General features: G+C 43.8%; 1 protein-coding gene across 1 annotated transcript in view; it reads right to left on the reverse strand.

Moving 5' to 3' along the window:
- CFAP92 (cilia and flagella associated protein 92 (putative)) overlaps positions 1 to 12,369 on the reverse strand; it is a gene marked incomplete at its 5' end in the record, with an annotated part of 39,749 nt that overhangs the window by 19,720 nt on the left and 7,660 nt on the right. The window contains 3 exons of the mRNA XM_080675428.1: positions 2,381 to 2,565; positions 4,815 to 4,961; positions 11,273 to 11,404. Coding sequence (XP_080531554.1) covers positions 2,381 to 2,565; positions 4,815 to 4,961; positions 11,273 to 11,404 — 464 coding nt within the window. The remainder of the gene's footprint in view (positions 1 to 2,380; positions 2,566 to 4,814; positions 4,962 to 11,272; positions 11,405 to 12,369) is intronic.

Genomic DNA, 12,369 nt, shown 5'->3' on the forward strand with positions numbered 1-12,369 from the left:
GCCCCAGTCGTGCTCTAGTGTGTGTGTGTGTGTGTGTGTGTGTGTGTGTGTGTGTGTGTGTATGGCGAAGGACTTGTATACAGAAAATAAAAAAGAACATCTAGAAAATAATAAAAACAAAAAAATTACTGTGCAGAAGCTTATAAAACTGATAGACACAAAAAACAGTATGGTGGTTACTAGAGGGAGGGTGGTGGGGAGGTAGTAAAGGGTAAAGGGCATCAAATATGTGTTGGCAAAAGATGACTTGACTTTGGGTGGTGGGCACACATGCAATATACAGATCATGTATCATAGAGATGTACAAGTGAAACCTATGGAACCTTATTCACTAATGTCACCCTAGTGAATAAAAAGGTGGGCAAAGGGGAAAAAGGGGGACACCTGCAATAATGTCAACAGTAAAAATTTTTGCCCTAGCTGGTTTGGCTCAGTGGATAGAGTGTTGCCCTGTGGACTGAAGAGTCCCGGGTTCAATTCTGGTCAAGGGCACATGCTTGGGTTGTGTGCTCGATCCCCAGTGCAGGGTGTGCAGGAGGCAGCCAATCAATGATTCTCTCTCATCGTTGATGTTTATATATATATATATATATATATATATATATATATATATATATATACACACACACACACACATATGTATATATATATATATGTGTGTGTGTATATATATATATATATATATATATATATATATTATTGATTTTTTACAGAGAGGAAGGGAGAGGGACAGAGAGTTAGAAACATCGATCAGCTGCCTCCTGCACACCCCCTACTGGGTATGTGCCCGCAACCAAGGTACATGCCCTTGACCAGAATTGAACCTGGGACCCTTCAGTCCACAGGCCAACGCTCTGTCCACTGAGCCAAACCGGTTAGGGCTTATCATTGATGTTTCTATCTCTCTCTCTCTCCCTCTCCCTTCTTCTCTGAAATCAATAAAAATATCTTTAAGAAGAAATTTTAACAACCAAAAATGAAAAATTAAAATTAGTAAGAGGAAATTTTAAATCTGTTTAAATGGAGTAAAAGCACACCCCACCTTGCATTCTCCCAGTGAATGCACCTAAAAATCCTAGACAGAATGCATGAAAAGTAAAAGGAAATGGGCAGACTGGTGAAGGAGACCAAACTCATCGAGTTTCCTGGGTTTTATTTTCCTCCCGTATGTTCCTGACTGGAATTGTGTGCCCCAGAATTGTGTACCAGGCATGGACAGAGAGCGCTAAGAGAAACCCTCTATTTCTGGTCTAAGGAATGGGTGCAAGGATCCCTATGGGACAGAGTGGGGAGAAATCCCCTGGTGATTTTCTTTCCCGGAGTCTTTTGATCACTTTGTAAATTATATAAATGTCTAATCACCCTTTTGTACATCTAAAACTAATATAATATTGTATGTCAAAACTGTAATTGAAAAATACATTTAAAAAGTAAAAACCTGGAGAATTAGCGAATTAAAATATATAGCTGAATGGATTGCCCATGTTTACACAAAAAGACAAAGATATCCTATATAATAAAAGGCTAATATACAAATCAACCAAATCGCAGAACAACTGGTTGCTCAATGCAGGAGCTGCCCCCTGGTGGTCAGTGCGCTCCCATAGGGGGAGCACCTCTCAGCCAGAAGCCGGGTCCATGGCTGGTGAGCACAGCAGCGGTGGTGGGAGCCGCTCCCGCCTCCACAGCAGTCGGACATCCCCCAAGAGCTCCTAGACTATGAGAGAGCGCAGGCTGGGCTGAGGGACCCCCTCCCCCCTCCCCAGTGCACAAACTTCATGCTCCAGGCCTCTAGTAACAAATAAAAAGGAATGAATAAGAGGAAATGGAGGAGAATGGGATTAGATCTAACATATAGCTAACTGACAAATACAACAGCAGAAAGGTGAAAACAGAGAAGATAAGGATAGAGAATTTAAGAACATATCAAAGACATGAATCCTTAGGCTGAAGAAACACAAGCATATCTCCCATCATTTAACCTTTTCTCAAAAAGCTACAGGAGGATGAGCTCCAGCATAATCAGGGAGCAAACGAAGCAAGAGGAAGACAGAGAATCCAGGGACAGGGCGCCCACCAAGAGAGGGAAAAGGGAACTTCCAAGACAAACAGCAGTGCTAAACCCGGCTGGTTCAAGATAAGTGAGCACTGCTGCTGTAACAAGGAAGTCTTGGGCTCCTTCCAAAGGCAGGATCACTGCCCCCACTGGAAGAGCACCCGTGGGAGACCTCAAGACTTAGAAGCTCCTAACCCCAGAAACCCAATCTCTTTCATGCCTCGCTGTGAGACCCTAAATGGCGAAATGGGGATGATTATCCATCTCATGGCGCAGTGGCTGGGGAAAGGAGCTCTCCAATCAGTTCATCTGGCTCATTCTTACCTCTAGTTCATGGATGGGCACAGGTTGTGATGGAAGGCAGGAAACACCTTTGATCTTTATGATCAGGGGGTTTAAGTCTTGCTTTTGCTCCTCTGTCATGATGGGAACTTCCGTTTTTAAAGTCAAAAAACAATCTAAAATGTTGGCAGACATTTTACTGCCATGACTCACGACAGTTTGCCATCCTAGTGGAGCGGGGGTGGGGGTGGGAGAAGACACACACAGCATTAGACTGTTACTCATGACATTCCAAAGACAAGCACAGAGGGATGAGGCAAGCTAAGAAGAGTCAATAATGAAAAAAAGAAATCTTAAAAAATAAAAGAATTGGGAAACATGTGCAGACAGCATGTTACACACCAGTTCCTCAAACTCAGTTCCCATAAGTTCTCTCAGAGAATTTAATTTTCTAAATTTAATCTTGATGGTCATCTAGTAATATAAGCAGGTCCTGAATCCCCTCTCGGCTACAATAAGGAATACAGACAGATACTAGGTGCCACCCATGACAGTCTGATGTAGTTGGCCTTCACATTGCGATTTTAAGAAGCTCCCCAGGGCATTCAGAACCACCATCCTAATACAGTGGTTACTGGCTGTATGGCTCCTTAAATTTAAATGAACTAAAATTATTATTTTTTTTTGTTTTTTACACTAATTTAAAAGGCAGTTCCTTCTTCACGAGTCACATTTCAAATGCTTAGGAGCCACGTGTGGCTACGAGCCACGGGATTGGACAATGCAGATATCAGACACCCATCACTGTAGAAAGCTCTGTTGGAAAGCTTTCACGCTAATGTCTATTTTGGGGTCCGTTGGTGTCACTTTAACTGCTGTGGTCCAATGAGAAAGCATAGATATTGATGCACAACATAATGGATGCATTTGAGCCAAGTCACGCGGGCACACCCCCCACTGTGTTGGTTTTGCAGTGGTACAACCAGCACAAAGGGCAGGTGCATGGAGCCATGCACGGCTCACAGAGAGCTGTGAGTGCTTTTCTCATAACAGGTGTCTGTTCACTTCACCAGGCGGGGAGATACTGGAGGAGGGAACAATGGCAAAAAGCTGCACTTTTGCAAGCAGCGAGGCTCGGTTTAAACCCTACATCTGACTCTTGGTAGTCACATGACGCACAACAAGATAGAGGCTCTTAGAGGCTCAATTTACTCCTGTGCAAAATGATACCACAGATACCCCCTTCTTAGTGTGCTGCACATGGTACATGCTAAAAAAAATCAGTTCTTTTCCTTTCAAATGCTTGTAATTATATTTCTAGGGCACATAAACACCCAGTCACTCGTGCTCAGAAAGAGTAGGCACTTCCGAAACAGGCCACGGGCCCGGGTGGCAGCTGTCTGCCGAGGCGGTGAGCGTCTCCTGGGGGCGACCCTCCCCGTTCCCACGTGACTCTCTTCAATAAAGCCAGCTCATTAAGGCCACGACTAGTTATGATTTGCGTTCTAGCACTTTGGAAACCCTTTCCTAGAAAAGATTACCCAGTTTAGAAAAAAATCTCCAAAACAAACATGGAGCGAAATCATCACTCAGAAATTTAGGGAAGTGTCAGCCATAATTGCAGGGTAGGGATTCCCAACCTCAGTGCTACAGACATTGAGGACAGATCATTCTTTCTAGTGAGGACAGTTAACAGGACCCCACTAGATGCCAAAAGCATCTGGCTCCTGTTTGTGACAATCAAAAATGCCCCCACACAATGCCAAACCTCCCCTGGGGGGCGCCAGTGCCCCCGGTGGGAACTACTGTTCCAGGATAAGGGGGAGGGCAGGGGAATGGACTCTGTGTGGTTTGTGCACCTACAACTGCTAGACTGGAACATGTGTTAATACCACTTAATCCTCAGACAATGCTGTGCAGTTGCTGTCAGCTCGCCTTGACAGATGGGGAAACTGAGGCCCAGAGATGTTAAGTCGTTGTCCAAGGTCTCTTGGCTAATACGCGTTGGAACCAGTGTATAAGCTAGTCCTGCTTGGCTAAGATTGGCCCCTCCAAAATGCAATGAAAATAAGAGTTTATTTCAAACTCAGAGTCTTTCTAGCATCTTTCTGGGTTACTAGCTAGCCAACATTTACCACTAAAGTCTGCAAACTCTTGGGCTATTTTGAAACTGAAGATGATTACTACAAATAATCATGCTGGTTTTGGAGTAGATCTGATGCTACTACAGCAAACACAAACACACACTCGGCCTGCCGAGCCGGGACCATTCTCAGTTTATCGCCATCAACCACGACGTCAGCGGGAGGGAGAAGGTTACCTCTCTGTTTCCTTTGCTGGAGCCCCGCCCAGTGTCCTGACAGAAGCACCTGCCGCCTCCACGCCAGCAGCCTCTCTGTGTCCCGCTGTGAGCATGGACTTTTAGCCACATTGGACAAACACCAGAAACTGTCGGGAACGGGGGGAGGAGGGGTACCTGCAAGGAGCGGCATTATTGCCAGCTGGACAGAGAAGGCGCCCTGTTTCCAGTGGTCTGCCAGCTTGGCGTCAGTATCCTCTTCTGCTCGGTATTTCTTCCTCCTTCGCCGTCTACTCCTTACCCTTTCTGACTCTTTCCATTTAACTGTGAAATCACAGGAGGGCATAAGCGTTAAGAGGAACTCACATTTAAACTGCCACATGTGAATACCATCAATTCTCTCAGAGGTTTGGGAAGGTTCTGGAAGCTTCTTGAAGGCAGAGGTTGTTCTTTGTGCTGCCGCTCCTTCCAAGCAACCAGATGAGGTGTCTAAATGTGGGTAAGCTGACAACTTGCCAGTCACATGCAGGGAGAATTGAGGGGGGTCCTGGCTCTCCACCTGCTACTATCTGAGAACACGGGCAGGAGGGCCTAAAGTTACCATGAGCTATTGGTTCCATTGTGGACAGGAAAGCCCAGAGCTAGATCCACACACATAAGGGACTTAATAGATGCCAGAGGTGGCATTTCCAATCAATGGGAAGGAATGGGCTAGTCAATTAATTATATTGATGATCCATTTGCAGGCAAAGGAAACTATCTGACAATTCATGCCATATGCAGAATGAACCACAAGCTAAAGGTGGGAAACAAAATCTTCAAAATAATGAGAAGATACATGGGAGACTATACTGACATCCTGAAAAGGAAATATTTCTTAAACGTGACTCAGTCTGTGGTATTTATCATGTATGTCACTGACAATGCATAATTATCCAGAAGATGTAAAAAATAAAGCTTGCTAATCCCTAAGGAAAATTGAAACCCAACAGAAAAATAAGCAGAGATAGCTGGCCAGTGTGGCTCAATGGTTGAGCGTTGACCCACGAACCAGGAGGTCATGGTTCCATTGCCTGTCAGCACACATGCCCGGCTTGTGGGCTTGATCCCCAGTAGGGGGCGTGTAGGAGGCAGCCAATGGATGATTCTTTCACCATTAATATTCTTATCGCCCTCTCCCTCTCCCTTTCTCTCTCTGAAATCAATAAAAACATATTTTAAAAAATAAGCAAAGATATAAGGGTAGTCAGATCATGTAAGAGTGTGATCAAATGAGCATATGAGATGCTCTCAAACCCACTAGAAATCAGTGACTAAGCCCCTGACTGTGTCAAGCAGGGGTGATGACGTGGAGGAAGAGGAATTCTCAGGACTGCTGTCAGGAGGGCAAATAGGTACAACCCAGCGAGTGGGCTGGCAGCACCCTGAGGAGGAATGGCGTTTCATACACCTGGCAACCACGCTGGGTAATGCCCTACACCAGCGATTTTCAACCTTTTTTATCTATGGCACACACAAACTGATAACTAAAATTCTGCAGCACACCAAAAAAAAAAAAAAAAAAAATCTGTTTTTTGCCTATCTGACCCAAAAATAGGTATAATTTTGATTCATTCACACTGAACGACTATTGTTGTGCTGGCTGTTGTCATTTTTTCATTTGACAATCTAAGGGAAAAGAGGTCAGTGCCCCTGACTAAATAGTCAGGTACCGCATGTTTTAAAAGTCCTTGTGGCACACGGGTTGAAAATCGCTGGTCTAGACTCGCCTGCACGTTCACGAAGACACCTCAAGGATGCTCACTCGGCAGTGCTGGTGGCAGCGGGACGTTGGAGACAAGTCAGATGCCCCTCAGGGGGTACTACATGGATGAAGGATGGTACATCCATCTAACGGGGTACTTTATAGAAGTTGGAATGAAGGTGCTGGACTTATGTATATTGACACACATTAATCTCAGAAATAAAGTTTGGTGCCAAAAGCAAGTTGCAAGAAGATATGGGTGGTATAAAGTCATTTCTGTAACTCATAAAAACAAAAATCAATACAATGATGAGTGGGTGAGAAAGAATGGGTGGCAGAAAGGACCAACACCAACTTCTAAACAGGATAAGATATACTTCTTTTGTTGTTGTTGTTAATCCTCATCTGAGGATATTTTTTTCAATTGATTTTTTTTTAGAGTGAGTGGAAGAGGAGAGAGAGAGAGAGAGAAACATCAATGTAAGACAGACACATCAGATAGTTGCCTCCCACACACACCCCAACTAGCGCCAGGTATCGAACCTGCAACCCAGGTATGTTCCTTTGACCCGAATCGAACCCCAACGTTCTAACCACTGAGCCATGCAGGCCAGGGCAAGGTTACAGTATACTTTTGTTTGTTTATTTATTTCTTTTGTTAATTCTCACCAGAGGATATTTTTTTCCATTGCTTTTCAGAGAGATTGGAAGGGAGGGGAGAGAAACATCAATGTGAGAGACACATCCCGCACCGGTTGCCTCCCGCACAAGCCCTGACTGGGGGCAGGAGCGAACCTGTCACCCTGTGTGGCTGATGCTCTAACCACTGGGAAACACCAGCCAGAGCCGGTGTTTTAAAAGTGCAGGATGCAAAGGTGACTTAAACTATATCTGTAATCTTTTATTTCTTAAAAAAAGAAGAAAGAACAAGAAAGAGATGAAGGAAATATAGCAAAATAGTAACACCTAAATTGTGGGTACATTGTTGTTATATTTTTCTGTGTACTTTTCTATCTTTATTTCAAAATAAAAGGAATGGTTAGAAAATCTCATTAACATGCTTAAAGAACATAAAAAGGAGTGAGGCTGTTTGATCTGAAAAAGGGAAAACTCAGAACAAGCTGAGAGATGTTCAGATATGAAAGTGTGGACTAGTCTTTCAGGATCTTGAAAACAGGAAAGAACCTTATCAGTTGTGTCACCAGCACCTCGTAGAGAGCCTGACTAGAGCAGTCACTCCTCTTTGCAGCGTCAGCGACGCATCAGAACCAGGGAAAGCAGACGGACTGACTGGGAGCTAAGGACATGACTTGGAGCAGTTACAGCTGAATGAATGGGGAATGGCCCTCCCAGCAGGCTGCCAGTGCACTGGCTCTAGAATTTTCTACCTCCATCTGGAAACCCTACTGCTTGTGAAAAACTGGTGAGCAGATCGAGGACAAAGATGAGGAGGTAGATCCCAGCCTGAGTGGCTCAGTGGTTGAGTGTTGACCTATGAACCAGGAGGTCACGGTTCGATTCCGATCAGGGCACATGCCTGGGTTGGTGGCTCGATCCATAGTGTGGGGCGTGCAGGAGGCAGCCAATCAATGATTCTCTCTCATCACTGATGTTTCTCTCTCTCTCTCTCTCTCTCTCTCTCTCTCTCTCTCTCTCTCTCTCTCTCCCTCCCTCTTTGAAATCAATAAAAAATGTTTTTGAAAAATGAGGAGGTAGGTTAACTGGCCTCTGAGTTTCTTTGCTGCCTGGCAGCCTGTCATTAGGATTGCGTGCTTCTGCGTGAGCAGTCCCTACAACCTGGGATGTTCTTTCCCTCATCCCACAATCAACAAACAGCTTCCTACCTCCCAAGGAGAGTCTTCCCCCACTCTTTTATGCTTCCCCAACATACTACATACCTACCCCTAACATAGCATCTATCACATAGAATTGTAATTATTTGCTTGAACGGCTCCAGCAGACATTAGCGATTTTCATGTTTCCCATATTCACAACACCATGGATCAGGAACACAAAAATACTGGAAGAGTGAGAAGGGGTGGATAGATGGGGTAATGCAGGTAAAGCAAATGGAATGGAATGGAATTAAATGGATGGATGGGTGGATGGATGGATGGGTGGGTGGCGGGAATGGATGGATGAGGTGAGATAGAATGGATAAGTTGAAAGTAGGTGTAGTATCTTTTTTATATGGAGTAATATTTGGTCAGATATCGAAGAATCTTACTGAAGTATTTTATAATTCTTCTAAATCTAGTTATATTATAAAATTACAAAACCCAATCCTACTTTGCAAGTTTTGCTTTTATATTATGTTTGTTAAGCTGCTAAATAGTGGTCTCTCAATTAATTCCTTCCTCTCCATCACTGTTGCTCCTCCCAAAGAAATGGCTGGTATTCCTGAAATGCTCCATTGGAAAAATTCTCAAAAAGAGAAATAAATAAAGGTGAAAAAATCAGGGACCAGAGAGACCTAAGAATCTATTTATTGGACGAAATGTAAAGAAATTAAAAATGTAGCATTGCATTTCTCTAAGCCCATGTTTCTCAAATGTCAATATGCACATGAATTACCTGGGAATTTTGTTAAATAAAATACAGATTATGGTTTAGTAAGCCTGGGGTGGGCCTGAGATTCCACATTTCTAACAGGCTCCCCAGTAATGCTGGTGCTATTGGGCTGCGGACCACACTTGTACTATCCATTTCTAACCAACTAGAAAATACAGGGTGGGCAAAAGTAGGTTTACAGTTGTTCATATGGAAAATAATACATCATTAATAAATAATACTACAAGAATAAACTGTGTTTCCATACTCACAACTGTAAACCTGCTGTTGCCTCCTTTTGCCCACCCTGTATGATGGGAAATAATATACTTTTTAATAAAAGTAACTGGAATTCTAAAATATCCAGGAATTCATTTACAGGAATTATCCATAATGCCTACAGGAAGAAAAAAAAATAAACTCTATTAATAAAGTCATAAAGAAGGACCTGAATTAGGTGAAATGATACAGCATGATCAGGGATGGGAAGACTTCTCGATGTAAAAATGTCAATTCCTCCCATATTAATCTATAATTTAATGCAAAACACATTTTTAAAACTAAGATTTTTAAATGATATTTTGTCTTGGTTGTATCCAACCCATCCCCACAAGCCAGCAGGTGGGCCTCCATTCTACCCATGGTCCCCACAGCATCCATGGAAACTCCTTCTCCAGGCCCCTCCTAGGCTCCAGGAGGCCCCAAGAGCCACCACACCCTCAGCCAGCAAGGGCTGTGGACTCAGTGATCTGAGGTGTGGGCTGGGATCACACTTCCAAGATTCCCAAGAATTCTGGTTTTAGAACTTTGTGCAAATTACTTTAACCATTCAGTCACCTTGTGTAGAAAATGGAGATAGTAATACCCCCTCACAGTGATCGTTATGGATATTACATGAGATAAAGTAACGTATGCCAAAGCGCAGTGTCAGATGTAAAACGTGCTCATAAACACAAGCTCTCCTTTAATTTCACCTGGATTGCATGAGCCCCCTAGTAACTGAATTTACTAACAATCTACATGGCTCAGCCTTAGTCGATTTGGCTCAGTGGGTAGAGCATCGGCCTGTGGACTGAAGGGTCTCGGGTTTGATTCTGGTCAAGGGCACATGCCCAGTTTGCAGGCTCAATCCCCAGTGTGGGGCGTGCATAGGGCAGCCAATCAACGATTCTCTCTCATCATCGATGTTTCCCTCTCTCTCTCTCTCTCTCTCTCTCTCTCTCTCTCTCTCTCTCTCTCTTCCTCTCTGAAATCAGTAGAAATATATTAAGAAAAATCTACATGGCTCATGGTGGGAGTCTGTAGGACTAGTACGAGACAGGGCTCCACTGCCACTCCCCAAAACACCCTGGGTCCTTCCTTATCCAACTGTGGCAAGATCTCCCATCTGAGTAGCTTTGCCTTCCCCTGGCTATTCTTGGGGAAAGCTTCAGGCACTGCTGGGTGAGACCTGGTAATGTTTATTAGCAAATGTCTCCCAACATCTTGTTCCAAACTGTTCACCAGGAAGTGAGGGTCCTTTTCACATTTTTTAATGCCAGCCTCAGACAGAAGGTCTGTATGTGGTGAGCACAATAAAAAGGTTTGTCAATAATAAATGAGAAAATGATTGAATTATGCAAACTAATTATAATTATTTGGACAAATGAAGGCAAGAGGGGGCCTCCATTTGTTTATATAATACCCCACAAAGAAAAGGAAAAAAGAAGAAATGCCTGTTATCTATTCAGCTGTCTACTTGGCACTGTTTACATTAGAAAATACTCAAAACACTTGTGGCTTCCTAAGTTCCCACCTACAGGGAATGAGTAAGCAAATTGTAGCATTGCCAGCAGATGAGATATGATTTAGTCCCCACAAATAGAGTTTATGGAAGGTTCTGAAGGACATTGGAAAATGCATGTAATGACACATTAATCTCAGAACACACAATATGTGTCCAGGATAACTTTATCTATGTCAAAAAAAATCTTAGAGAAAAGCTATGATAAACCAAAATATTACCAGGCTTGTTCCTAGAGATGGAATTAGAGGTCATTTTCCCTGTTTGTTTGGTACTTTTTAACTTCACTGAATTTTCTAAAGAACACACATATAACTTCTACAGTTAGAAAGTTGTTTTTTTTTGTAAGCCACAACATAGACAAAAATTAAATAAAGAAAAAAAATCCACAATCAAAAGTGAGGTGTGCAGGGAGCAGCTTGCTTTGGCACCAGCAGAGCGGCTGGTAGGTAGAAGGCAAAGACACCGGGACACACACACTACAGCAGCATCACCCATCCATCACTCTCCCTGCCACAGTCTTCACTCAGCCAGTCCACAGCGGTCATCTCTACTCACCGTGTAAAGACTTTAAGGGTTTTCCTACTTTGACTGGCTTTACTGGTTCATATACCTGGCTCCACTCATCTTTGCCTGGAATGCTTTGTTCGGACGTTCTTTTCTGATTTAAAATCAAATGTTTCACTTCATCTAGAATGCAGGGTAAAAAAGGAATCATTGATTCAATAAACCAGAAGTACTTATTGAATGCCTACTATGTGACAATGACTCTGTAGGTGTTGGAGATGGAGCAATGGGGAAGAGAGGTCAGGCTCTGGGCCTCCTGGAGTTGTTGCCTAAGGGGCTGCTTCAAAATACCAGGAGACTCAAACCTCAACTGGCAATGGCTTCTTCCAAATAAGACCTCTAAGTACTTGACATATATTTTTCCATGTAATCATCACAGTTCACTTGAGGAAAGCATTACCACTCCCCCATTTCACAGATGACACTCAAGTAACTGTCCCGGGGCCGAGAACTGGCCTTAGCAAAGTCAGGACTACACCCTGAGCATTTGTCCCCAGCGAGGAGAAAACCCTTCATGCACGTCGGTCACTTCTGTCAAAGTGGGGCTTGGCTTACACATGGCAGTGACCAGCATGTGTGGAATGATGAGTGCACAGAGGAAGTGAATGAATGAGTGGAGATGATGGAAGCTACAAGAAAGATGTGGGGACAAGGAAGTGAAATTGGGTTGTGCAGAAGGATAGATAAAAATTTTGGAGAAAGAAATGAGGCTAAGGGCCTCCTGCCTATACCAAATGCTTCAGGCTGGCCCTGCCATGAGGAAAAGCCTAGCGTCTTCAGGGCCCAGGGGTGGACCAGGTATGATATGGGAGAGGCAATGAGAAAGGAGCCTTGGAGAACAAATTATAAGGTGCCTTTAAGGCTGGACTCAGAAATCAGACTTGTTCTCCCCCGAGTCACTGGGAAACCATAAAAATTGCAGAGCAATGAAGTGCCAGGGTAAAGGGTGATATTGAAGGGTCATGGAACAATGACAGAAGAGAGGAGGCAGGAATAGAGCTGGGTGTGCAGAGAAGAGCCAGCCGAGGGGGAGAGCTCAAAGAATAACACACAGGCAGGGGCACCAACGAGGTGTCGGTGAGCTAGTA

The sequence above is a fragment of the Plecotus auritus genome, assembly GCF_963455305.1.
Source record: "Plecotus auritus genome assembly, chromosome: 6".
Taxonomy (NCBI): domain Eukaryota; kingdom Metazoa; phylum Chordata; class Mammalia; order Chiroptera; family Vespertilionidae; genus Plecotus; species Plecotus auritus.